Source organism: Melozone crissalis, unplaced genomic scaffold, assembly GCF_028551555.1.
Source record: "Melozone crissalis strain CALT ecotype California unplaced genomic scaffold, PUWL_Pcris_2 ptg000014l_1, whole genome shotgun sequence".
Classification (NCBI taxonomy): Eukaryota; Metazoa; Chordata; class Aves; order Passeriformes; family Passerellidae; genus Melozone; species Melozone crissalis.
This window is the reverse complement of record NW_026535792.1, coordinates 17,115,415-17,142,691: the sequence shown is the minus strand read 5'-3', so window position 1 is coordinate 17,142,691 and position 27,277 is coordinate 17,115,415. Positions and strand designations below refer to the sequence as shown.

At 57.5% G+C, this 27,277-nt stretch overlaps 1 protein-coding gene across 1 annotated transcript in view; it reads right to left on the bottom strand.

Moving 5' to 3' along the window:
• SEMA7A (semaphorin 7A (John Milton Hagen blood group)) overlaps positions 1-25,115 on the bottom strand; it is a 28,300-nt gene extending 3,185 nt beyond the window's left edge. Inside the window, exons 1-11 of the mRNA XM_054272399.1 lie at positions 24,690-25,115; positions 8,735-8,868; positions 7,591-7,641; positions 6,664-6,759; positions 6,502-6,586; positions 5,428-5,538; positions 3,456-3,595; positions 3,001-3,179; positions 2,790-2,898; positions 1,443-1,641; positions 100-215 (exon numbers count right to left, since the gene is read on the bottom strand). Coding sequence (XP_054128374.1) covers positions 100-215; positions 1,443-1,641; positions 2,790-2,898; positions 3,001-3,179; positions 3,456-3,595; positions 5,428-5,538; positions 6,502-6,586; positions 6,664-6,759; positions 7,591-7,641; positions 8,735-8,868; positions 24,690-24,804 — 1,335 coding nt within the window. The 5' untranslated portion in view covers positions 24,805-25,115. The remainder of the gene's footprint in view (positions 1-99; positions 216-1,442; positions 1,642-2,789; positions 2,899-3,000; positions 3,180-3,455; positions 3,596-5,427; positions 5,539-6,501; positions 6,587-6,663; positions 6,760-7,590; positions 7,642-8,734; positions 8,869-24,689) is intronic.
• Between the last annotated feature and the right edge of the window lie 2,162 nt (positions 25,116-27,277).

The following is a 27,277-nucleotide window of genomic DNA, read 5'->3' as shown; positions in this document are numbered from 1 at the left end:
AAGGTCCCTTCCAACCCAAATAGTTCCATGATTTCACTCCCAGGCCCCTGGGCTGACCCTGACCCACCCCGTCCTCCCGCCCCCAGAGCAGGGACCCACCCTGGCGTGGTCCAGGATCATGGACTGGATGGGATCCTTGTTGGGGAACACCTGGATCTCCACGATGTTCTGCACCCCGTCTGGCAGCTCCACCACCTTGTGGATGGACCCCTTGTCTGGGGAGAGAGAGGGCACAGCCCTGGTGAGGGGGTGACAGTGACAGGAGGTGTCTCCTGGACCTGACACCCAGCGAGGGCAGCAGCAGCACCCCGAGGGAACAGGGCTGGGAATCCTCGGGGTTCCCCCTTCCCAATGGGATCCCTTCTCCCCTCAGCCAGGGGGAGGGGAAGCCCAGCTCGGGCAGGACCCCCAGGTGACTCTGTGCCCATCCCACAGCCCTTCCTGTTGGATCAAGCTGCCCAGGGGGACCCTGCAGGGCACTGGCTGTGTTTAGACCCAGGATTCTGCAAATTCTCATTGCTCTGTCCCTCTGTTTCTCTCTATTTCAACTCTATTTCTCTGTTTCTCTCTTTCTCTGTTTCACTCTAACTCTGTTTCTCTGTTTCTGTATTTATTTCTGTTTCTCTCTAACTTTATAGCTCCATTTCTCTATTTCTCTCAATTTCTCAGTTTCTCTCTAACTCTGTTTCTCTGTTCCTGTATTTCTGTTTCTCAATTTTTTTCTCTGTTTATTGCTCTATTTTTCTATTTTGCTTTCTCTGTTTCTCTTTAACTCTTTCTCTGTCTCTCTCTCTGTTGCTCTATTTTTCTATTTCTCTTTCTCCGTTTCTCTGTCTCTAACTCCATTGCTCTGCTTTTCTATTTGTCTCTTTTTCTGTTTGTCTCCATTTCTTTGTTTCTACCTCTCTTATTCTGCTTCTCTATTTCTCTCAATTTCTGTTTCTTTCTCTGTTTCTCTCTAACTGTCTCTATTTGTCTGTTTCTACCTCTCTTATTCTGTCTCCCTATTTCGCTCTATTTCTCTGTTTCTCCCTAGCTGTAAAATCCCAAATCCATCACTCGTGGGCCCCAATCCAACGCCAGCCACCCACCGAGAGCCGGCTGCACTGTCTCCATCACAACATCAGCAATTTAAACCCCTGCAGGTCCCTCCACGAGCGCCAGGGAACACATCCCACAGATGGGAGGCACCAGGACAGCTCGGGCAGCACCAAAAACCAACAGAGCTGGTTTTGGGGAACGATTTCTGCCCCCCAGCACGAAGCGTGCCCACCTCCCCCGTGCCTGGGACGCTGCCCGCAGCCCGCCTGTGCCCACACAGCCAGCCTGGCAGCGTTCTGCTGTTCCCGAAATTTGGCAGCTCGCCGCTGCCTGACGAACATATGCCAGGCTGGGCACGCAGCCCTGCCCGCGGGGAATGTCCCTGCGCGGTGTCCCCGCACCTGTGGCCAGGTAGAGGACGTTGTAGCGGCGCCCGTCGGCCGCGGCCACCTCGTGCACGCCGATTTTCTGGTAGCGGTGCTTGTTGTGGAACAGGGGGCTGCGCGACGGGGACAGCGGCTCCACCCGCTCCTCCACCTCCGGGTGGCTGTCCGCGATCTTGAACGTCTCGCTCGGCGTGTGCTGCCCCGAGGGAACGCACTGCGGGACAGGGGACAAAGGGGACACTCAGAGGGTGCTGCCCCGAGGGGACGCACTGAGGGACAGGGGACAGAAAGGGACAGAAGGGACCGGAGTCAGAGGGCGCTGCCCCGAGGGGATAGAAGGGGACAAAAGGGACCATCAGAGGGTGCTGCCCAGCAGGGACACACTGCGGCACAGGGGACAGAAGGGGACAAAAGGGACCATCAGAGGGTGCTGCCTCGAGGGGACTTACTACAGGAGAGGGGACAGAACGAGACAAAAGGGACCAGAGTCATACGGTGCTGCCCCGAGGGGACAAAAGGGGACAAAAGGGACCATCAGAAGGTGAAGCTCCGAGGGGACCCACTGCAGGACAGGGGACAAAAGGGACCGGAGTAAGTGGGTGCTGCCCCGAGGGGACAAAAGGGACCATCAGAGGGTGCTGCCTGGAGGGGACAAAAGTGACCAGAGTCAGAGGGTGCTGCCCCGAGGGGATCCAATGCAGACACAAGGGACAGAAGGGGACAGAAGGGACCATCAGAGGGTGCTGCCCATAGGGGATGCACTGCGGGACAGGAGGGACCAGAGTTCAGAGTGTGCTGTCCCGAGGGGACAAAAAGGGACAAAAGGGACCAGAGTCAGAGTGTGCTGCTCCGAGGGGATGCACTGCAGGCACAGGGGAGAGAAGGGACCAGAGTCAGAGGGTGCTGTTTGGAGGGGACACACAGCGGGCAGAAGGGGCAAAAGGGGACAAAAGGGACCGTTCCGTCAGAGGGCGCTGCCCCGAGGGGATGCACTACTAGCAGAAGGGATAGAAGGGGACAAAAGGGACCATCAGAGGGTGCTGCCCGGGGGGACAGAAGGAGACAAAAGGCACCAGACTCAGAGGTGCTGCCCCGAGGGGACGCGCTGCCGGCAGAGGGGACAAAAGGCAGAGTCAGAGGCAGGCGGGGCGCTGAGGATACCAGTGGAAGGGACAGCTCTGCCCCACGGGTGTTGTCACAGTGCCCGTGCCAGGTGCCCTCTGAGATCCTCTCTCCCCGTGCTTCCCATGAAGGGATCGGACCTTTTCCAGCCTCCCTCCATTCCCAGCTCGTCCCTCCCTCCGTGTCCCCTTCCCGGGGTCCCCCGGGCCTCCCTCGGGGCGGCTCCTGCCCCTCCCTCACCTGGCCGGGTTTCACCTCGGGGGTGGGGCCGTTGTAGCCCTTGAGCCGCGATGTCCTGAACACGGTGTCGATGTCCCCGAAGGAGTAAACGCAGACGGCAGAGCTCCCCCTGAGGGGACAACGACAGGGTCAGGGGGGACATCGGGCTGTGCCCGCCTCCGTGCCCACTCCAGCTGCTTTCCAGCCCCGGATTTGGGCCAGGGCCCCTCACCAGGTGTTGGTGAAGAGCCCGTAGACCTTGGAGTGCCGCCAGTCACTGGCAGGGACGAAGAAGACGTCCTGCAGCCAGTTGAAGTTGCCCTTGGTGACGGGGTCCACGCAGATCAGGGTGGCCTTGAGGAACGTGGTCCACTTGGAGGCTGAGAGGGAGCTGGTTCCTCCCCTGTCCTCCTGGGGGACAGGGACAGCAGGGAGGGAGTCAGGATTTGGGGGGCGAACACCCCAAAATGCCCATCCTGATGGGGAACTGCGGGATGCTGCCACAATCCCATTCCTGCCATCCCGGTGAGATGGAGCAGGGAATTTTCTCCCTTACCAGGCCAAAGGACAAGGCTGTGCCCCTCTCAGAGGGGCCAAACCAAGCCTGGGTCAGCCCAGGGGAGCTGGCACATGCCCTGTCCCCCCCAGGGCTGTCCTGGCTGCCACCCCAGCCTGTCCCCAAGGTACCTTACACAGCTGGGCCACCCGCGAGATGTTGCGGGGCGCCTCGGGGCTCTTGTCCGGGTTGTCCTCGCGGAAGAAGTAATAAATCTTGTCCTGGTGAGGCTCCTCATGCCTCAGCGTGGTGGCCTTGACAAACTGAGGGTCTGGGGGGGCAAGGGACAGAGCTTGGACCTGATTTCATCTGGGGAGCCAGCGGTGGGGACAGGGCAGGGAGTGGGACATGGCTGTGGCCCAGGGAATGACAGCTCTGAGCCCAGGCTGGCCCTGCTGATCCTTAGGAAGGCTGAGCTAGAACTGACACAAGATAGAATTAAATAATAAAAGAGGGATTTATTAAAAGGATCTCCACAATGGATCCACCTAGGGCAGCACAAGAGCCAACCAAGATGAGGCAAAATGGTCACAAAAATGGACACAAAGTTCTCTGACTTTTGTAAGTTCTGCTTCATTTGCATATTGGAATTAATTGTCCAGTTGCAGCGTTAGGTTATGAAATCCCATCTTTCTTGTTTTTCTCTCTTCAGCCTACATTGTTTGTGCCCTTGGGCCTGAGATTTGGATCATTTGGCCTTGGTCCCCAGCTAGAGCAGGAATTGCTTTGCTCTGTGCAGAGAGCTCACCATCCCCTAACTCAGCTCACCAGACCCACACACTAAAGCAGAATCTGAAAATACAAAAGCTAAACCTGAGGCATCAGTGCCTCCTTCCCAGTGCCTCCTGCCTGACTGCACAGACTCATTCCCTGGAGCCTGGGGAAGCCCTGTCAGCCACGGAAACCTGAGTCCCTTCCGCTCTGGGAGCTGTTGTGGGAAGGAAGGAAGGACGGATCCCACAGGAGGAGCAATCCGTGCTGTGCGTTGGGAAAACCCCATAACACCATTCCTATTAATGCACTCCTGGTCCCTCTGAGCATCCTGAGCTGCTGTTTCCATAGCAGGCAACCTCCAGGGATCAGAGCCCTGCAGTTCCCACAGCAGGGATCAGTCTGGCAGCCCTGGGGCTCTCAGGCCTGGCTTGGTTTCCCCCTCCCTGTTTTATCCCGCTGTCATTTTAATTCCATTTCTTATCCCATTAATCCCCCATTCCCCCCATGGGAAGCCACCACAGCAGCCACCACAAGCCCAGGGAAGTGGAGCAGGGTCCTTTCCCTGTGTCCCCTCCCTGTCCCTGCCCTGGGTTTGGCCTGGCTGGGGTTTGCCCAGGGCCCCTGCCTGCAATGGAAGTTACCCAATGCTGTGGGGCAGCTGCCACATTTTGCATTTTACACAACCCAATTTCCTTCCACCCCGCAGGAGGGACTTGCCAGCCTCATTTCCCCATGCCCAAGGACAGGGAAGTCACTTTTGTGCTGGTTTGGAACAGGGCTCAGGGGAAGCAGACAGCTGGCTCCCTCCTGGCTGGCACCGAGGGCACCTGATCTGTCAGATTGAACTTAGGGGGCACTGGGGCAGTACAGCTGCACCACAAACTGGAGCTTCTCTACTGGGAGCTGTGGATCTCCCTCAGCACAAAATTCCACTGCCAAAGAACCAGGAATTTCCAGTTCTTGATGTTCAGAAGGTACTTTAAGAAGATCAGGGACCCAATCAATGATGTTAACTGGTAATGGGATTTATCTCATTGATAGCTTTACACCAATAATTGTCACTTTTGGGTATTGGCCACTCTTTGGCTGGCACTGGCACTCCAAACAGGTCACAAAGGTTTGTTTGGGCTTGAACAGGTCAAACATTTGGTGTCTGAGCCTGCTGACTTGGCTAAAACAACCCAAACATTTGTTTTTGGTGGCTCTACAGCCATACCTGCACTGCAAAAGCCAGCAAAGCAAAACTAACGAGTTTTGCTTAATCTGACACCAATCAGCCCCAGCAAGAGGCTCTGGAGCTTCTCCTGCCCCCTGCCAGCTGTGGGGGGCAGAGTCCAGTGGGGATCCCCCCAGAGGGAATGTCCCCCCAGTGGGAATGTCCCCACTCACTCTGCATCACGGTGTCACTGGTGTAGAGCTCTCCCCCGCCCCTCACGCGGCGGAACCGAGGGATCTTCCCGTTCTGCTGGCTCTTCTTGATGGTGGAGTAGATGTCCTGGCCTGTGGGGAGAGGATGAGGAGGAGTGAAAGCAGCCAGGAGTTCCTGGGCATGGCAGGGGTGGTGGGTGTGGAACAGGAATCCCAGTCCTGACACCCAGTCCTTGAAGGGTGGCAGGGACACATTCTTGGAAGGATCCTCACCTGTCCCCACACCAGGCCTGGAGCAGTGGGATCACTGCAGGCCCTCCTTCCCAGGTCCCTCCCGACCCAAAACGTTCCTGATTCAGGTCCCTCCTCCCAAGGTCCCTCTTGACCCAAAACATTCCTGATTCAGGTCCTTCCTCCCAATTTCCCTCTTGACCCAAAGCATTCTCAATTCAGGTCCCTCCTTCCAAGGTCCCTCCTGATCCAAAACATTCCTAATGCAGGTCCCTCCTTCCCAAGGTCCCGCTTGACCCAAAACATTCCTGATTCAAGTCCTTCCAAGGTCCCTCTTGACCCAGAACATTCCTGATTCAGGTCCCTCCTTCTGAGGTCCCTTTTGACTCAAAACATTCCTGATTCAGGTCCCTCCTTTTCAGGTCCCTCTTGACCCAAAGCATTCCTGACCCAAAGCATTCCTGATTCAAGTCCCTCCTTCCAAAGTCCCTCCTGACCCAAAGCATTCCCAATTCAGGTCCCTCCCAACCCAAAACACTCCCAAAACATTCCTGATTCAGGTCCCTCCTTCTGAGGTCCCTCCCCACCCAAAACATTCCTGATTCAGGTCCTTCCCAGGTCCCTCCTGACCCAAAGCACTCCTGATTCCCAACGTTCCTCCCACACAGAGCCCCCCTCCCACGCCCCAGTGGGAATCTCCAACCTCTGTCCCAACAGGATGTGCATTTCCATGGGGACAAAATGAAGAGACCCAAGGAGACAAAGCCCTCAGAGCAGCCTCAGGGGCTTGCTGTTTGTCCCAGGGAGGCTTTGGGCACAACAAAACCACAGGAAAATGGGAAAATGGGAAAATATCCCTCTTACCATCGACCACGACGAGGGTGTTGGAGTCAGGGGTGAAGGGAGCGATCCCTCTCCCATCCCAGGGCTGGCTCTCCTTCCTCTGCGTCTGGGGAAGGACAGAAGGGGTTCCTGAGTGGGGTCAGGCCGGGTTTTCCCCACCCAGGAAGGGGGAAGGATCCGTACCACATTCCAGCAGGTGGGAGCGCAGGCGCCGGTGCCGCACACCAGGAGCCCGTCCCCGTACTGCTCCACCAGGGTCAGGTAATTCCGGCTGTCCTCCTGCAGGGGAGAGGAGTCTGGCCACGGCACAGAGCCCCCGGCACCTCACGGATTCCCAGACCCTCCCTGGGTTTTCCCAGATCCCCTCATCCAGAGGGAGCTCATGAGGAGCACACACAGGTCCTTCAACCAAATACTCCAGCCCTCCCCATCCCGCTGTTCCCTCTTCAACCCAAATCCTCCCCATCCCATTATTCCTTCAACCCAAATCCTCCCCATCCCGTTATTCCTTCAACCCAAATCCTCCCCATCCTGTTATTCCTTCAACCCAAATCCTCCCTGTCCCATTATTCCCTCTTCAACCCAAATTCTCCATATCCGGCTGTTCCCTCCTTCAACTCAAATCCTCCCCATCACATTATTCCTTCAATCCAAATCCTCCCCATTCCATTACTCCTTGAACCACTCAAATTCTCCCCATCCCGCTGTTCCCTCTTCAACCCAAATTCTCCCCATCACATTATTCCTTCAACCCAAATCCTCCCCATCCCGTTATTCCTTGAACCACCCAAATCCTCCCCATCCCGTTATTCTTTCTTTAACCCAAATCCTCCCCATCCTGTTATTCCTTCAACCCAAATCCTCCCCATCCCGTCATTCCCTCTTCAACCCAAATCCTCCCCATCCCATTATTCCTTCTTTAACCCAAATTCTCCCCATCCTGTTATTCCCTCCTTCAACCCAAATCGTCCCCATCCTGTTATTCCCTCCTTAAATGCAAATCCTTCCCATCGTGTTATTCTTTCTTCAACCCAAATCCTCTCCATCCTGCTGTTCCCTCCTCAACCCAAATCCTCCCCATCCCATTGCTCCCTCACAGATGGGACCTACCAAATTCCCAGAGGACGTGCACTGGCCTTCATTTCTCACCGGGAACTCTTCCTAGGATAAAGGAAAGGGAAACGTTTCCATTCCTGCTCTCCCAAGGCCACCAGGCATGGGCTCAGCGTCCCACAAGGTCACCAAAACCCACGAGGTGTCCTTGTCCCCCACCTCTGGTGCCTGAAATCCAGCATGAAGGCCATGCTGGATGCCAGTGACGAAATCTGAGCATTGCTGCTCCCAAGTCAGAAAGGATCCCTGGCTGGAAATATCCAGGATGGATCCAGAAAGGATCCCTGGCTGGAAAAATCCAGGATGGATCCAGAAAGGATTCCATGATGGAAACATTTGGGATGGATCCAGAAAGGATCCCTGGCTGGAAACATCCCCCCTGCACAGCACAGAGGACCTCAGAGGGATCCCACCAAAGGAAGAACCCACCCATGGCCAATGCAGGAGATTTAACTCTAATCCTAACCCTAACCCTAATCCTGGCTAGAAACATCCAGGATGGATCCAGAAAGGATTCCAGGATGGAAACATTTGGGATGGATCCAGAAAGAATCCCTGGATGGGAGCATCCAGGATGGATCCAGAAAGAATCCCCAGGAAATATCCAGGATGGATCCAGAAAGGATCTAAAGCTGGAAATCTCTATGATGGATCCAGAAAGGATCCCAGGCTAGAAACATCTGCCCTATTGGGCAGTGAGAACCTCAAAGGGATCCCACCCAAGGTAGAACCCGCCCATGGACAACACGGAAAATTTAACACTAATCCAAATCCTAACCCTAACTCTAATCCTAAACCTAACCCCAACCCAGAGGGATCCCACCCTGGGAAGAACCTGCCCATGGCCAGTAGGGGATATTTAAGCCTAAACCTATGCCTAAGCCTAACCTTAAATCTAATTCTAACCAGGGGGGATCCCACCCAAGGTAGAACCCACCCATGGCCAACAGGGGAGATTGAACCCTAACCCCAACCCCAACCTAACCCTAACCATTCTTTCCTGCTGGGATTTGGTTTCCTGGCAGGATGGAGCTGGCTGGGCAGAGACCAGGCCCATCCAGGCCTAGAATGTGGGTTGGGAGATGGATCCCAGACCCTTTTTATGGGGTTTTGCTCCAAGCCCCTTAGCGGCGCCCCTCACCGTGTAGTTCTCACGCGTTGCAAAGTCGTAGTAGTAGAGCCTGCCCTCGCCCCCGACGTAGATGGAGGAGGTGTTTTCCTGGTGGAAGAACACTGGGAACCTCTCCCTCCATGGGAACACATATTCCTTGGCACCTGGGAAGGGCACACACCTCAGGGAGCTGCTCTGGGGGCACCCGCTGAGCCCATCCCTTCCCGTGCCCTTGGAGGATGGACAGGGTTTGGATCTCAGGAGGATGGACAAGGTTTGGATCTCCAGGAGGGATGGACAGGGTTTGGATCTCCAGGAAGGATGGACAGGTTTTGGATCCCAAGAGGATGGACAGGGTATGGATCTCCAGGAGGGATGGACAGGGTTTGGATCCCAGGAAGGATGGACAGGGTATGGATCTCCAGGAGGGATGGACAGGGTTTGGATCCCAGGAAGGATGGACAGGTTTTGGATCTCAGGAGGATGGATCAACAGGGTTTGGATCCCAGGAAAGATGGACAGGGTTTGGATCCCAGGCCAGGAAGGATCAACAGGGTTTGGATCCTAGAAGGGATGGACAGGGTTTGGATCCCAGGCCAGGAAGGATCAACAGGATTTGGATCCTAGAAGGGATGGACAGGGTTTGGATCTCAGGAGGATGGACAGGGTTTGGATCCCAGGTCAGGAGAGACAGACAGGGTTTGGATGCCAGGAGGGATGGACAGGGTTTGGATCCCAGGCCAGAGCCCAGATCTGACAGATGAAAGTTTCACCACCCCCAGACTCCCTGTCGCAGACAGGAACAAAAAGTGCCAGCCAGCCTTCAGACGTCCCAGCTGGCAGCAGATCCGTCTGTCTGCCCCTCTGCCCTTCCTCTTTCACATCCCACTTTCTCCAGCCCCCTTCCCTTCAAACCCTTGCCATTCCCACTGCATAGGCTTGGTGAGGCTGGCCCTGCTCCCCCCTGGGATCCCAAAACCCGAGATGTGCGCGGGGATCGCTCCAGGGCTCAGGGCCACCCTCTGCCCGGCACTCCGAGCTCTCCATCCCCGCTTTTCCCTCTCCAAAACACAGCGGCCTCTGCCCTGGGCAGCGCTCCCAGAGCTCGGCCAAAGGCGGGGAACGCCGCTGGAGCTGGCAGCCGGCACTGTCGGGTAATTAATCAGCGGCGCGTGGCTCTTAATTGCCAGGGCTGGCACTTGGCACTGCCCCGCCCAGCAAGAGGCGCCTCGGAGGCCAGCGGGGAGCTGGATTCCCGCTGGGTTTGGGGGTTATCCCCATCTCCTGCGGGTCTCTCATCCCTTAAAACAAGCAGAGTTTTCCCAGCAGGGCTTGGGGAAGCTGCCAGAATCTCCAGGTTCGATTTGGGGACACAATGAGGGGACAGCTCTCTGTGCCCTGCCCACCCCTGTGCCCTGCCCAGCCTTCCCTGTGCCCAAAGGCTCTGAGAAACCCCTGAGCCCGAGCTGGAGAAGCTGGCACAGAACCTTCCAGGCTGATTCTGCAGCCAGGCTCAGTCCCAGCCTGCCCAGGACAGACACAATCCCCTTCCCAAAAACCCCATTAAAGTGCCGTGACCCCATCACCAACATGCCTCGAGGTGGTCCCTCATCCTTTAAAACAAGCAGAGTTTTCCCAGCAAGGCTTGGAGAAGCTGCCAGAATCTCCAGGTTCGATCTGGGGACACAATGAGGTGACATCTCCCTGTGCCCTGCCTGCCCCTGTGCCCTGCCTGCCCCTGTGCCCTGCCCAGCCTTCCCTGTGCCCAAAGGCTCTGAGAAACCCCTGAGCCCGAGCTGGAGAAGCTGGCACAGAACCTTCCAGGCTGATTCTGCAGCCAGGCTCAGTCCCAGCCCGCCCAGGACAGGCACAATCCCCTTCACACCCTGTCCATTCCCAAAAACCCCAATAAAGTGCCGTGACCCCATCACCAACACACCTCGAGGGGATCTGCCCAGACCTCACCAAACTTTGAAACCCCAGCCCCTAAATCTCTGCAAACCCAGGCAAATCTCCAAGTTTTGAGTTGCAGCTCCAAACTCAGCTCCTCCTCCTCCTCTCCCACACTTCTCTCCCGCTGCCCTGAGGCTCCTTTGGGGGGGCTCTTCATGAGTACCCCGAGCCCCGCCGAGCTGTCAGCCGCAAACAAAGCAGCCCTAAACAATCATTTGGCCGGCGCCGAGGTTGTTGTTTATCCTGCAGCTCCCCGGGGACTGAATCAGAGCCGAGAGTGGAAACAGCTCTGCCAGCCTCCAGCGAGCCTGGGCTGGGCTCGGAGCTGGCAACGGAGCCTCCGAGCGCTTCCAGGAGCGCCTGCTGGGTCCCTGTAGGGCTGGGGTAGCCCTCGAGGGCTGCTCCTAAACCCTGCAGAGCTGGTCCTACCTAAGCCCTGCAAAACTGGTTCCAAGTCTTGCAGAGCTGGTTCCAAGTCCTGCTCTGCCTGCAGCAGCTTGGGTTAGGGAAGGGGTTTGGATCCTGGTGGGATGAGGGAACATCCCTGAACCCCAGCCTGCGGGTCTGCGGTTTGATCATCCCTGCACCCCAAGCTATGAGTCTGGGGTTTGAACAGCATGAGGAGATGAGGATGAGGAGGCAGAGGGCATCATCTCAGTGCCAGAAAAGCATGGAATTGTTGGCAATGGAAGAGACTCTAAAGTTCGTCTCATCCCACTCTGTGCCAAGGGCAGGGACAACTTCTGCTGTGCCAGGGTGCTCCAAGCCCCATCCAGCCTGGCCTTGGACACTTCCAGGGATGGGGCCATGTCCCATTGTGTCCCCAAAGAATGGGACATCTCTCAAAAGCTGCTTTTGACACTGGACAGAAAGGCCCGTGCCCTTGGAGAGCCTGGCCCTGCCATCACCCCCTAAATCCATCCCAGAGCTCCAGGGGACACAGGGCTCATTCCCAGAGCCTGGCTGACCCCTCCGAGCCCCCGTGCCCTGCGTTTGCCACCAGCCCCGCGGCTCGGGTGACAATCAATGGCACCACTGTCCCTGGAAATGTCCCCGCTGCGGGGCCTGAATGGGAGAAAGGGCGGCTTTGTGCTCGGCTGAGCTCCCGCCAGACGGGAGGGAGCGGAGCCATCAAATCGGGGACAGGGACATCAAATCGGGGGCAGGGACATCCTGGAGAGTGCCTGGGGGGAAGGAGGGGAGCAGGTATTGGAACTAGGAGATGCTCCAGATGCGATGGAGATCCTATAAATAGACATTGTAATATTGGTTTTTTGCAAATATTAAAATGGATTTTAGATGTGTGGGTGTTAAAGTGACTTTGTTATAAAGATATGGATTTTATTTCTCTGGTTCATTAAACCTGATATCAGTGTGCTGTGTCCCAGTGCCTGCAGGGATGGGATAACACCCACTGAACACAGGGTGAGCACACCTGGACAGATGTGCCACACAGGGTGAGCACACCTGGACAGATGTGCCACACAGGGTGAGCACACCTGGACAGATGTGCCAGCCAGCAGCACTCACCCTCTTGAGTCAGTGTGGGCCAGGGATAAAAAGGAACTAAAACCACAATCCAGGAATGCACATGCTCTGAAAAGGCAGATCCAAAGCAGAGATGTCCTAAACAATTCTCAGAACATGTAAACCAGTTTGGGGAAAAGTTTACTGAGCACCAGGGTCTATGAATATGCAAAGGGCTGATGTAATTAAAGGTATTTAAGGGGTTAGGGTTAAATTTGCCCTAAACCAGGACAAACCCCAAAGATAACAGGGGGCTCTTGGCTGGTGCCACAATAACCTTTGCTCTGTGCTCCTTGTCTCCTACTGTCCTTTATTAAACTTTTTCAGTGTTCACAGGAGAATGAATGTGTTTCTCACAGAGAGAGGGGAACCTTTGGTGACAGAGCAAGCGGCTCCCTGTGGGACCAAGAGCCCCTTGAGAAGCACCAGGGCATCCCAGAGCATCCTGGAGCATCCCAAAACATCCTAAAGCATCTGGGAGTATCCCAGAGCATCCTGGAGCATCCCAGAACATCCCAAAATATCCCAAAGCATCTGGGAGCACGCTGGAACATCCTGGAGCACCCCAGAGCATCCTGGAGCATTCTGAAGCATCGCAGAGCATTCAGGAGCATCTCAGAGCATCCAGGAGCATCCCAAAGCATGCCAGAACATCCCAGAGCATTCCAGAACATCCCGAAGCATCCCAGAGCATTCTAGAGCATTCTGGAGCATCCCAGAGCATCCTGGAGCATCCCAAAACATCCCAAAGCACCCAGGAGCATCCTGAAGCATTCTGGAGCACCCCAGAGCATTCTGGAGCATCTCAGAGCACCCCAAAGCATCCTGGAGCATCCCAAAGCATCTTAGAGCATCCTGGAGCATTCTGGAGCATCCCAAAGCATCCCGGAGCCGGCTGTCCCCACCCCCGGAGCAGAGGGGCAGCGTGGGCTGCAGCCTCTGCCGGCAAACCCCATCTCCCGGCCCACCTGGGGCTGAGTCAGCGCTGCCTCTCCCTCTCCTCTCTCCTCTCTCCTCTCTCCAGCATTCCCGGCTGGCAGCGCCTCCCGCAGCCCAGACGCTCCTGAGTCACCGGCTCGCACCGCTCCCGGCTCCAGAAAAAAAAGAATTTCTGGGATTAAGCCCTTTTCTGACTTCTTCTGATTGCTATGGCGTGATTTATAAATCTGCGCTGTCTCACCCTTCACACGAGACTGAAAATGGAATAAAAGGTTTTAAAACTCCTCTCAGTTGCCCCATCTCCGGGTTAGGAAAGGGTTAAATCCGACAGGAATTCTGTGGAGATGCGGAGCTGGGGCGGAGCAGGGTGGAGGGGATGGAACTGACGGGATAAAATCAGGATTTAAAGTAAACCATATATCTGAAATATTTATCTGAAATAAATGGAAGTGGAAGTGGGATGGGAGCAGAACCTGCTGGGCTCTGGGAGCTGGGGCGGGCATGAGGCACTTCCTTCATTTCCAGCCCTTAAATCCCTTCCAAGTGGGAATAACCTTGGATTGTGAGGTGGGAGAGCAGGGAAGGGAGCCTGTCTGGCTCTGGAATTGTCCACTCCTGGAATTGCCCCCCCCGCCGGAATTGCTGTCTCCTGAAATTGCCCTCTCCTGGAATTGCCCCCTTCTGGAATTGTCCATTCCTGGTGCTGCACTTTCCCTGGAATTGCCCTTTTCCTGGAATTGCCCTTTTCCTGGAATTGTCCCCTCCTGAAATTGCCCTTTCCCTGGAATTGCCCTCACCTGGAATTGCCCCCTCCTGGAATTGCCCTCTCCTGGAATTCCTCCCACCTGGAGTTGCCCTCTTCTGGAATTGTCCACTCCTGGAATTCCCTGCCTCTGGAATTGTCCCCTCCTGCAATTGCCACTCCTGGAATTGTCCCATCCTGGAATTTCCCTCCCCTGGAATTGTCCCCTCCTGAAATTGCCCTTTCCCTGGAATTGCCACTCCTGGAATTGTCCCCTCCTGGAATTTCCCTCCCCTGGAATTGTCCGGTCCTGGAATTGCCCTTTCCCTGGAATTGCCCCCTCCTGGAATTTCCTTTTCCCTTGAATTCCCTGTCCCTGGAATTGCCCTTTCCCTGGAATTGCCTTCTCCCTGGAATTGCCCTTTCCCTGGAATTGTCCTTTTCTCTGTAATTCCCTCTCCCTTGTATTCCCTGCCCCTGGAATTGCCCTCCCCTGGCACTGCCCTTTCCCACCCGGCCCCTCGGCCGAGCTGTGCCACCCCGAGCTCTCCGGTCGCTGTCACAGGCCGGGGACACGCGGCAAACCGGGATTGGCACGGGGCAAACCGGGATTGGCACGGGGAGCCGGGATTGGCAGGGGGAGCCGGGATTGGCACGGGCGCGGTGCCGAGCGCTGGCAGCCGAGCCCCGCCGCCCAGGCGGCCCCGGGAAGTGTCGCTGTGACGGGCGGCAGCGCTGTCACTCGCGGTGGCCCCGATGGCACTGCCACCTGCTCCGCTGCCCGCGCAGCCGCCACGCGTTCCCCGGCTCGGATTCCTCTCCCCAGCGCCGTGACACGTTCCCACCTCGATGACAGCGCGTCCGGCTGGGATCGGCGCCGGAGGCAGCAGGAAACGCTGACTGGAGGGCTGGGAATGTGGGAGTGTCACTGGATGTCACCTGGGACGCTCTCATCCCGGCTCTGAGTCAGGGCGAGCAATCCCGGAGCTCCACTCGATCCCGCTGCTGGGATAGCACCGGGAGCTGCCTGGATGCGGTGACAGCGATTCCTGTCCCATTGCCAGTCTGGATGTGGTGACACCGATCCCACTCCGGGTCTGGATGCAGTGACACCAATCACTGTCCCAACTCCTTATGCAGTGACACCAATCCCTGTCCCATTGCCAGTCTGGATGTGGTGACACCAGTCCCTGTCCCTCTCCTGGTCTGGATGAAGTGACACTAATCTGTGTCCTGCCCCCACTCCCAATGCAGTGACACTGATCCCTGTCCCTCTCCCGATGCGGTGACACTGATCCCTGTTATGTTCCCGATGCAGTGACACTCATCCCTGCTCCACTCCCAATATGGTGACACCGATCCCTGTCCCACTGGCAGTCTGGATATGGTGACACCACTTCCTGTCCCATTGCCAGTCTGGATGTTGTGACACTGAGATCCCTGTCGCACTCCCTCTTCCCGCAGGATGTGTGACAGCAGCCCAGGTCCCCTTTTCCCGGGACTGTGATTCAGGGCCACTCCCTGAGTCACTCAGGACTCCATCCCAGCTCCCAAACTCTGCACTGCGGCTGGAGTTTCATCATTCCCTCACGCCAGGCCGGGCCAGGAGCACAATCCCTGCATTTCCCACCTTCCCAGGGGGACAGGGACACCCCAGGGTCCCCTCTGTCCCCAGAGCAGGGCTGGATTCACCACACTGCTGCCTCACTCCTCCCCAAGCTCCAGCAAGAAGCCAAGCTGCATTTTCTCTCTCTTTTCTTTTTTTTTTAGACATTCTATAAATTCCCAAATTGAGGCATTTCAGGAAGAGGAAATATGTCTCCAAGGAGCTGCTGTGCTAAGTTCTCCTTCCAGCGTGACTTTGCTCAAAGGGAACAGAGTGACACGAGGGAACAGTGTGACACTGGGGGGGGGGGGGGGGCACAGCGGGGACAGGAGTGTCCTGTTCCCATGAGATGGACGCCTCAGGCAGCCTGGTGGGACAGGAATGTCCCATTCCCATGGGATGGAGCCCTCAGGCAGCCTGGTGGGACAGGAATGTCCCATTCCCATGGGATGGAGCCCTCAGGCAGCCTGGTGGGACAGGAAGATCCCATTCCCATGGGATAGAGCCTCAGACAGCCTTGGCAGGCACTTGGGACAGAGCCTGCAGCAATGGGGTTTTTTATAGGAACAGCCTGACTGTAAATGAGGCATTTCAGGAGTTTTGGGCAGGTTTGCTCTGACCTGCCATGGAAAATTTGCAGGCATGTGACTGTGAGATCCCAGCACCGTCCCACACCTCATGTGAAGTGACACATTTCTCATTCTCTGGACGGGTTTCCGAGAAGGAGGCGAAAGGAGAAACGTAAGTGGCAAGAAACGTGTGGAGGCCACTTCCTCTGCTGTGCCCTCCTGTCCCCAGCCTCTGCCAGGGCTGCACCCCAGGAGCAGGGTCCTGTATCCCCAGAGTGCCCAGGGACACCCCTCTGGAGAAGGAGAGCCTGGAAGGAAAGGTGAGGGATCACCCCAGGCTGAGGGATCACCCCAGGGCAGCCCTGCGGTGTTTCGTGTCGTCCCGTGCCCCAACCTGAGTCATTTCTCAAGGCAAGCAGAAGCAGCAGAGCAGAAGTGACAGTGACACCTCCAGGTTTCTGTCCCATCCCCCAGGAGCTCCCTCCCGGTCCAAATCCAACCCTGGCCCCACTTTTGTTCCCTCCATGTTCCTATCCCAATCCCCAGGAGCTCGCTTGGGGTCCAAACCCCACCCTGGCCAGGCTCTCAGTCCCTCCATGTTCCTGTCCCTCCCTCTGGGGGCTCCCTCAGGGTCCAAATCCCACCTTGGCCTTACTTTTGTTCCCTCCACATTCCTGTCCCTCTCCCCAGGAGCTCCCTCAGGGTCCAAATCCCACCCTGCCCCCATTTTTTCTCCCTCCATGTTCCTATCCCAATACCCAGGAGCTCTCTTGGTGTCCAAATCTCACCCTGGCCCCACTTTTGCTCCCTCCACATTCCTGTTCCAATCCCCAGGAGCTCTCTTGGGGTCCAAACCCCACCCTGGCCAGGCTCTCAGTCCCTCCACGTTCCTGTCCCTCCCTCTGGGGGCTTCCTCAGGGTCCAAATCCCAACCTGGTCCCGCTTTTGCTCCCTCCACGGTCCTGTGCCAACTCCCAGAAGCTCCCTCTGGGTCTAAACCCCACCCTGGCCCTGCTCTCACTCCCTCCACGTTCCTGTCCCATCCCCCAGGAGCTCTCTTGGTGTCCAAATCCCACTCTGGCCCCACTTTTGCTCCTTCCACGTTCCTGTCCCATCCCCCAGGAGCTCCCTCGGGGTCCAAACCCCACCCTGGCCCCACTCTCCCTCCACGTTCCCCTCTCCTGCCCAGCTCAGAGCTGACAGGATCGTGGCCACCTGTCCCTGCTTTCCTGCTCTCCCCTGTCCCTGAAAGGAGCAGGGACCCCCAAAAACTCCTGGAGAAACCAGACAGACAGCTTCTGGCCGAAGTGAGCCATTCCCTGCTTCCCTCACACGCAGCTCCCGCTGTGTGTCCATCCCACCCCGAGGCTGGAACGTGGACCAGCGAGTCCTGGTGGAATTCCCGGGGTTCCAAAGGCAGCCCAGCCTCTCTCGTGCCCCTGGGGCAGGGAAGGGCAGGGGCCAGGCTCGCAGCGGTGCCTGGGCTGGGCCTTCCCGCAGCAGCATCCCAGGAAGGAGCTTTAAAAGGTTTTCCAAAGTGCTTTCCCATCAGCCCGGGCGGGGTAAAAGCCCTGACGGGAATTTTGCCGTTCCCTCCATCCTGCAGGAAAGGCTGCGGTTCCCAAAAGCAGGGATTGAGGCTGTGGGCTGATTTCCTTCCCATTCTCCAGCTGGGGGAAGAAGCTGCAGCTGCTCACTCAGAACCTGCACAGGCAGGGAGAGAAGGAGTGGGGGGGACACACAGCCCTAAAACGCACTGAGGGGCCCAGGAGCTGGCAGGAAACCCCAAAAGAAGAGGTGTGAAAGCAGCCTGAGCCTTCTCACACCTCTATCTCACCCCAAGATCCCGGCAAGGCACGGCCACGGGACTCAAACGGAGTTTCTCATTCCCCCCGAGATGCTTTGGAGATGAGCAGTGATGAAGGCGATTAATCACCGAGCTCTCTCGTTCTTATCTCACCTTATCTCATCTCAGCCTCCCCAGCCCTTCCGAGCTCCTCTCGGTGCGAAGGGCACGGCCTTGTGGGATCACCAATATCATCACCCAGCAGTTTTTCCCGCCCCAGCTGGGAATTCCTCTATCCCACTTTTCCCTGGCTCCTTTCCCCCCTGTCTCTGCTCTTCTGGGGTGCCCTGGGGAGCTCCCTGCCCTGCCCAGCTTTTCCCTGGCTCCTTTTCCCCTCTATCCCTGTGCTCCTGGAGTGCTCGCCGTGCCCTGGGGACCTCCGTGCCATGCCCAGGTTTTCTCCAGCTCCTTTCCCCCCTGTCCCTCCATTCCTGGGGTGCCCTGGAGAGCTCCCGGCCCAGCCCAGCTTTTCCCTTATCCCTTTTTCCCCCTCTATCCCCGCGCTCCCGGGGTGCTCATTGTGCCTCGGGCAGCTCGCTGCCCTTCCCAGCTTTTCCCGAGCCGGGCAGACAATAGAGCCCGCATTAGCAGGGATAATCCATCCTACAAAAGCCGGCGATCCCGGTGCCCGGCAGGGCCACGCTGCAGAGCACTCTCGGAGCACACAAATGCGCTTTTTCAGAGGCACTCTCCGAAAGGAAATATCCTGACACGTCGAGCGTTCCCCAGCTATTTCTGGGAGCGCCTTAGGGGGAAAAAGATCCCTTTTGGTTTGGGAACTGAGCTGCCGGGATTGGGATTGGGATTTGGGATCCCAAAAGCTCTTCTAGGAGCTGTGCTGCCGATATCCCTGCTCCAAGCTGGAGCTGGAATTGATCCCAAACACCCACTCAGCCAGCAACAAAAGAGACCCCCTAACCTGCATCCTGCGGGGAACAAGCCCTGGATTCAAAGCCGAGGCTCTGCTCGCCCCACGCTCCCAGGGAACGCTGGAATTCTCCTTATTAAACATCAAACCCCTGGCTGGCGGGCTCGGCAGCAATTCCATGAATACTAACACGACCCCACTCTCGCTCCCCCCATAATTATGCAGCACTGGAGCTGCAAGGCGAGGCCGGAGCCTTTGATTCCGTGGATTTGTGCCATCCGCCAGGTCCGGCCTTCCCGGCTGCGCCCCACGGCTGCAGGGGCTAAATTTAGAGCCAGGTTTTGCCACTTTCCAAAAGCTCCGCTCTGCAGCGCTGGTCCCAGGCTGTGAGGATGGAATTTTATCCAACAATGGCACAAGCACTGCTGGATGTTGTGTCAGTGCAACAAAGGATGGATTCGGCGGATCCGGGGAGCCCCTCCCAGCCCAGGAAAGTCAAACATTGATTTCCCAGGAAAGGCCTTCCAGGGGGAAAAGCTGCCCCGAGCAGCTCCAGCAGCAGAACAACCCTGCTCCATCCATTGCCCTATCCCAGCTCCCCACAGCTGGAAAACCCTTCCAGGGCAAGGGTGGGCACAGGGCACGGCCACCTTGGTGTCCCCAGGGAGGTTTTGAGTGGGGAGATCCAGAGGCTTTATCCTTGTGGAATGCAGGTGGGGTTCTACCCAGTGGGATCAGGGATGGCCCTGCTGTGCCCTTCCTGGCGGGATTGGGAACGGCCCCACAGTATTCTTCCCAGTGGGATAAGGAAGAATCCCAGTGGGATTTTGAATGGCCCTGCCATGCCCTTCCCATAAGCACTGGGAAGGATCCCAATGGGATTGGGAATGATCCTGCCATGCCTTTCCCAGTGGGATTGGGAATGACCTCACCATGCCCTTCCCAGTGGGATCAGGAAGGATCCCAATGGGATTGGGAATGGCCTTGCCATGCCCTTCCCAGAGGCATGGTGCCCTTCCCAGTGGAATTAGGAAGGATCCCAGTGGGATCAGGAATGACTCTGTGCTGCCCTTCCCAGTGGGATCAAGAAGGATCTCAATGGGATTGGGAGTGGCCCCACTGTGCCCTTCCCATTGGGATTGGGAAGGACTTCAACAGAATTGGGAATGCCCCTGCCATGCCCTTGCCAGTGGGGCAGGGAAAGATCTCAGTGGGGTCAGGAATGGTCCTGCTGTTCCCTTCCCAGTGGGATCAGGAAGGATCCCAGTGAGACTGGGAATGGCACCACCATGCCCTTGCCAGTGGGATCAGGAATGGCCCCACTGTGCACTTTCCATCGGGGTCAGGAAGGATTCCAATGGGATCAGGAATGGTCCCACTGTGCCCTTCCAGCCCCCTCCTGCTGCTGGAGGCTTCCCACAGGTGCCCTCACTCCAGGTGGGTGCCAGCTCCGGGCCATTCCAGGTTTGTGCCCTCTCAGCACCCTGTGTGTGCCCGCTGAGCCGGCACACGGATTTCCCATTCCCCTCACGGATTTCCCATTCCCCTCACGTCCGGCCCGGCTGCAGCTCTGCATTCCCCAGGCCCGGAAAGCCCCGGGGGCAGGAATGTGAAACCAGACTTGCCGAAGCTCTGAGATCCCAGCACAGCCCGGCCGGGGGCAGTGCGAGGGCAGGGCTCTGGCTGGGACCGGCCTCGAATTCCTCAAGGCAACTCCCGAAACTCGCCGTGCCCGTCCCTCCCACCTGCCAGACGGGAATATTTGCCCCCGGTGCATAACGAGACGGGGAATCATCGCAATCATCGCTGCCTGACCCAATGACCCAAGGCGGGGAGGGGACAGGTGACAGAGGCAGAGCTGTCATTAGGGCTGTATCACCCGAACCCTACACCTCAATTACACCTCCACATCCTGCTCCCCTGGCACTGCCACACGGGTGGGGCTGGCAGCAAAAGGGTGCCCAGCAGGAGGAACCAGGCCTATTTCTGGAGCAGCCTGGAATAGCCACGGAGCTGGCTGGAACCCATTTCCCCTCCTCGCTCACCTCCCAGCCCTTTTAGGATGCGAGATTTTCCCGAAAAAGCACCTTGGACTTAGATTTATTCGGTGCTCAAGCTTAGATTTAGTTTGTACTCAAGCACTCGTGTCTAAATTTAGTCTGTCCCATTTAAGGCACCGACTGCATCACCCACAGAACACCTTCCCAGGCCGCTTTTCAGCAGTTCTGTCCCCAAATTGGCTGGTGCAGAGCTGGGAGCTTGGTCAGGAATTGGCATCTGGCTCCTTTTTCCAGCCACAACTTCCATCAGTTGTGCCCTGCCTGTTGTTTTTGTGTCGTGCTCTTGCAACAGGAGGTGCCTGTGATTCACTCCATTTGTTTGGTTTGCTTTTCTTCTTTTTCAATCTGCGCAGAGGAAAACATATTTCTTTTTTCTTTTCCTTTTTTTTTTTTTTCCTTCCCCAACCAACATTTTCAGTTCCCAGCATCCCCCAACCCTGTGAAAAAGGAGAAAATAGCACTGCTGGGAAAGCGAGCAGCTTTCTCCTGGAAATGGTGATGCTCTGAGAGCTTGGTGGGAAAGTGTCCTACAAAGATGTTTCACACCATGGGACCACAAAAAAACCCCAGAGATGCTGTCACTGAGGAGAAAAGCTGCTGCTGGCACCAGAAATCCCTCGTTTGCCGCAACAGGAGATGAGGACCTCAAGGATCATCTCATCCCATGCCCTGCTATGGCCAGGAGCATACAGGGTGCTCCAAGCCTGGCTTTGGGCACTGCCAGGGATCCAGGGGCAGCCACAGCTTCTCTGGGAATTCCATCCCAACATCCCATCCATCCCTGCCCTCTGGCAGTGGGAGCATTCCCTTCGTCCTGCCCTCTATCCGTGATCCCAAGCCCCTCTGCAGCTCTTTCCAGAAGGTTCTGGGGGGCCCCAGCCGTGCCGTGCCAGGGCACGGAGAGCTCCTCACCGGCCCTGCTGACACAGCTCTCGCAGTCAGGGAGGCAGCCAAGCCTAGCAAAGCCCAGGAGCTGTTCCAGGCAGGCAGATTCCCAGAAATGCCAATCCAAGGGCCCGCTGTAGCCCGGGGCGGGCTGGAGCCAGCTCACCCCGCCGAGGGTCAAGCGTATAATCCTGCCCTTCCCTCGGGGACCTGCTTATCTTTGCTGCCTGCGGCTTGCAGCTCACCTGTTAATGAGCTGGGAATAATTAAACAGCCGGAGCCCAGCCCACCCCGCGGTGGGATGAGCTTTCCTCGGCGCTCTCTCTGCACGTGTGGCTGAGCAGGGACGAATTGCTGAGCGTGGCAGCAGCTCCGGCCCAGCCTGCGCTGCAAAGGCCGCGGGCTGCAGCAGCCCGAGCCCGCCCCAGGCTCCGTGCCACGCTCAGCGTTTTGTGATGCTCGGTGACTTTCCGGTCAGGAGACAGCCGGGATGGGCTGGGCTGTCCCCTCGCTGTCACCCTCCCTCGGTCCTGGGACACGCCGAGCAGCAATAGCTCCGTGTGGGATGCGGCTGCACCTTTGGCAAAGCGCATAGGAAAATCCAGGGAGGCAGGGGAGGATGAGGAGGGAAGGGATGATGGGAACACTCCGTGAGCTCTTCGCAGGACACAGGGAAGGGCAGCGGCCGGGGACACTCCCGGGCCAGCCTCCAAAGGGAACGGGGCAGAGGCCCTGCCAGCAGAACCGACTGGAGCAGTGAAGTGGAGCTGACCTTTGCTCTGTGACAGGAGGGAGCCCTGCAGAACCAGCAGTGCCCGGCAGTGACCACTTGCCCACGGCCACCTGTGCGGGCTGCAGGGGCCACAGAGCTGCAGAACACTGAGCTCCAAAGTGCTGGGAATTATCAATGCAGGAGCCCCGAGCAGCAGGACAGGCCCGTGGTGCTCCTTTGTCTGCAGGGGTGAGCCCAGGGTTGTGCCGGCTCAGCCTGGGGATGTTTTGTCCCACATCCCCTCAGTTATTTCTTATTGGGAACTGGAAGCCAGAGCAGCAGGAGCTGCAGGGAGGGCAGGGTTTGGTGGATCCTGGGAAGCTCCAGATGTCACCAAACCGGTGGAATTGAGCCTTCTGGTGTCACAGACTCACTGTGCATGGTGCTGGCGAGGGGAGCGAGGCCGAGGGATGGAGAAGCAGCTGCAGCTTTGCCCGATTTCCTGCGCTGCAGGCAGGCAGGGATCGCTCCTGCAGAGAGCCCGGCTCTGCCCAGCCCCACAAATCCGCACCCTGGCCCTGCTCGGGGCTGGGACACGTGGAGGTGCCTTTGCCGAGCCGCATCACCTGCTGCCTGTGCGGGGCCGTGGCGTGGAAGAAATTTAATTAGGGAAGAGCTGGCAGCTCCCGCAGAGCCCAGGGCCAGCCCTGCACCACTGCAAAGGCAGCAGCGGGCCGCTCCCCACCCCCAGGAACAGGGGGCCGAGCTGGAAATCAGCCCTGCGAGCTAAAAAGCAGCACTGCGAGCTGAAAGTCAGCGCTGCGAGCTGGAAATCAGCCCTGCGGCTCCATCCCCCCCGCTCGGCTGGCGAGGGCCGGGCTCGGAGCGGGCTGCAGCTGCGGCGGCCACGTGCTGAGCCCGGAACGCCGAACATGCTGAGCTTTCAGTGCGCCCGGGCCACCGGGAAGTTCAGCGGGGGTTCGTGGTCACAGCAGTCCCCAGCCCGCTTCCTCAGCCTCCTCCTCCTCGCTCACCCACTGCCCTACTTCGGGAGGGTAGAGGTGACACCAAGGAGATGTGAAATAGGGCACGGCTCGCTCCTATCGCTCCCTGACTGCAGTCCTACTCTAGCCCGGGGCCCTCCCGAGTTCTCAGAAATAATTACAGGCACAGATAAGCACAGAAAGGAGAGCAGGTGAAATGTCCTGATTGGTTTCGGTGACAGGTGCAAGCAGCCTTCAGTGCCACCCAGACACGGGTGACAGCATTGTGCAGGGACACAGGTGGGGATCGGCCACTCCGTCCCTCCCTGTCCCTCGATCTCCAGCCACACCGCTGCAGGAACAGGGGGAATGTCCCCGCTCCCGTCCCCTTCACCCGCAGCCAGCGCCGGTGACGCCATAGCGGAGCAGCCTCCCCTGCCCTGCGCGCCGGTGCCGCTCCCCTTTGTGTGACAAGGTGACAGCAGAGGCCACCCCCGAGCCGCGCACACGGCCAGCACCCCCCTCCCCGCTCTGCCAGCCCGGGGAAGGGCACGCAAATGCCAGCGGAGGAGAACAGATGGCACGGAACGAAGCGGGGGAAATGGGCGTTCTCGGAAGTTGCCAGGGAATGGGGAGCAACAGAGGAGCCCTTGTGCTGCAGAGCCCGCCCGGCAAAGCCAACGGGGTCTTTGTTCCAGCCAGCCCGGAGGGGATTCATCCCAAAACTCGGGATGAAACCAGCGCCGACACACCAGGCTCGGAGCTTTGAAAACATTTCTTTGTTTGGGTTCGCCCAGATCCGATCTGGTTACAAAGTCCTTACGTGCCGTTTGTAATTTTTTTCCCCTGAGAGCAGCGGTCCTCGGCAAATATTTACTCCCCGAACTCGTCTGCAGCGAGTAGGGCGAGTTCAAGCAGATAAATAAGTGCATTAGCTATGTAAATATATACTTCTGCTTTCTGGAGAGCTGCAAGTTAGGAAATCTGTCAGAGCTTTTTGACAGCCTTTAATATACCCAGCAGATACGGGGGGAAAAAAGCGCTTTTCGACAGCCTTTAATGTCCCCAGCTCGTAGGAAAATGCTTTTAAAACATAAAAAAGAAAAAAGAAAGAACGGTCTAAAAACCCAAATAAAAGCCAACAGCCTCAGCCCACAGGCATTTAACGAGAGCCAAAAGCCTCTCCGAGGACACAAAAGAAATAGAAATAACCCGAGTGCTCAAAGGACGAGCGGCAGGTAGGAAGGAGCGGGCGCGGGGAGCGGCCGCACGCCGAGGGCGCAGCCGGGACTCACCTTGGGGAGCCGCGATGATCCTGGGGTTCACCTTGGGGCGCCCCGCTGCCCACGCGCCCAGCTGGCAGAGCCACAGGGCCACCAGGAGGGCAACAGGCGACTTGCTGCTGCCCATTCCTAGTCCGGGAGCGAGCCGGGATCGGCAGCCGGGAGGGCTGACAGCTGCATCTCCCCGCGTACAAAAGGCTGCGAGCACCCCGGCGCAGCCAATGGTGAGGGGAGGGCGGGCCCTGCGCAGGGAAGATGGAGTAAAACCCTCAGCAGCTCGCTTAACGCACCTGAGCTCCGGCACAGCTTCCACCGGGGGTGTTTGGGGTCTTTTTTTGGGTTTTCATCCTTCTCCGCGGTGAGGGGAAGGTGCGGGGGTCGGTGGCTTTGTGCCCCGCGGAAAAGTCGCAGCTGGGCCGGGGTTTGCCAAGAACTTCCCGCGGGGGCTGCGGAGGGAAAATCGAGGTTGGGACGAGTGAGAGGGGAACGGAAATAGGGCCGAGAATAGGGGCAGAGAGCGGGTGGTGTGACACGGGGGTGTACTCTGAGCCAGGTGCGGTGGCATGAGGGGAACAGCTGGATGGGGAGCGGCACAGCTGGATCCAGGAGGAGCGGGATGCAGCAGGGCCAGCACCAAAGGGCCACTCCTAGGGACACCCGAGTGTCACCGCGCTGCCACACCCCCTCTCCCGAGCACACGTGGCGGGGAATGACATCCCCGAGTGGATGTCACCGGCAGGAAGGCGAGCCCTGCCCGAGCATCCCGAACCTCGGCGCCGCGGCTGCTCCCGCAAAGGACACCCCGCGGGTGGCACGGTCACCTTTTTGTCGCAAAGGTCCCTCCGGGGAGGCCCGGGAGCCTTTGTGGCTCTGGTTAATGAGAGGAGCGGGGCATTCCGAGCACAGAGAGCGAGCCGGGACGTGACCGGAATGGGAGAAGCCCACCGGGAAGGAGCCGCAGCTGCGCCCTTTAAAGCGGCGATTGAAGCTCGGCCGCGGCCCCGCTCCGCTCCTGGAGGGACGAGCAGGGCCAGGGCAAGGGGGGCACGCTGAAAGGAGCAAAAATAAATTAATGAGCCGGCTAATGGTGGATTTGAAGGAGCCACAGGGATTTCCCGGCGCTTCTTTTTGTGTGTGGGTTCACCTTTCTTTGGCCACGCAGCTGCCGGGGTAATTACGAGGGGTAATTACAGGAAGAAGACACACACTCACTTCTGGCCGTGGTGATTTCCAGCCCTGAAGCGTTCTGAGCTCAGCCCTGGGGGCAGCTGCAGGTCCCTGTTTGCTCCCCGAGCTGCCAGACCGCGTTATCACTTGGTTTCCAGCAGGAGAAAAGGAGTTTTCTTCCTGGAAAAGTAATTTTCTTCCCCAAAGACACCCCCGAAAAAGGAGTTTTTTCCCCCAAAAACACCCCCGAAAAAGGAATTTTTTTCCCCAAAACCACTCCTGAAAAATGAGTTTTCAGGACTCAAGCTCCCCCAGGATTTTAGGAGTGTTTGGGGTGGAAGGGACCTTGGTGCCCAACACCTCCCACTGTCCCAGGGTGCTGCTCCAAGCCTGTCTTGGAGCGCTTCCAGCTGCTCCAGAGAGCCTCAGAGGGAAGGGTGAGGGCAGCCAGGGGGGAGCCTGGCTCCCAGAACCATGAGATCATTGCCTGGGAAAGCAATTCCAGGAGAGGGGCAGGATGTGGAGAACACAGCCCCCAGGAAAACCCAACCCTCCAGAGCAGCACAGCTCTCCAGAGCCCCCATTTCCAGGCCGGCCCGGTGTGCAGGAGGTGCTGGAATGAAAACCACCCTTCCCAAAGCAGGCAAGGAGCTCCCAGATTGAGTTTGGTAGCTCAAGAGCAGGCAGCATCAGATTCTAGGCAGCAGCTCAGCCCTTTCCTGCAGAAATTTCCATCTGCTCCACTCTGGGATCAGAACTTCCCCAGCACAACTCGTGAGCAGCTCTCTCCCAGATCATGCGCCTCGCTTCCAGCACGGATCAGGAGGCAGCCTCCCCCAGGAATCTTGTCAGAAGCACAGATTTTTTTTCCCCAAGAGGAACAGTTTTATTCATCATGTTTGTGGCCCAGGCAACCCAAAGAGCTCAGATTGCACTTGGCACCCGAGCAGGCTCGTGGTGGTTTTATCCACAAAAACAGATCTGTTACCTTCCCTCGGCCAGGAATGTGACCCTTGGAAGCACCAACAGGGCGGATCTTGCACAGAAAAAAAGAATAACAAGAAAAATCTCAGCCCTGGCTAAGCCAGGCAGGACCTTTGCTGTGCACAAAGCAGGTGTGACACTGCCAGAGGGACCCTGCTGAGCTGAACACAGGATGAGGATGTTCCTCATCCTCCTTTTCCATCAGCACTTCCCAGATTAGACTGGGATCAACTGGACAAAGGATGAGAATGTTCCTCATACCTTTTTCCATTGGGATCAGCTGGACAAAGGATGAGGATGCTCCTCATTGCCCCTTTTCCATCAGCACTTCCCAGACAAATTGGGAGCAGCTGGACACAGGATCAGGATGTTCCTCATCCCCTTTTCCATTGGGATCAGCTGGACAAAGGATGGGGATGTTCCTCATCCCCTTTTCCATCAGCATTTCC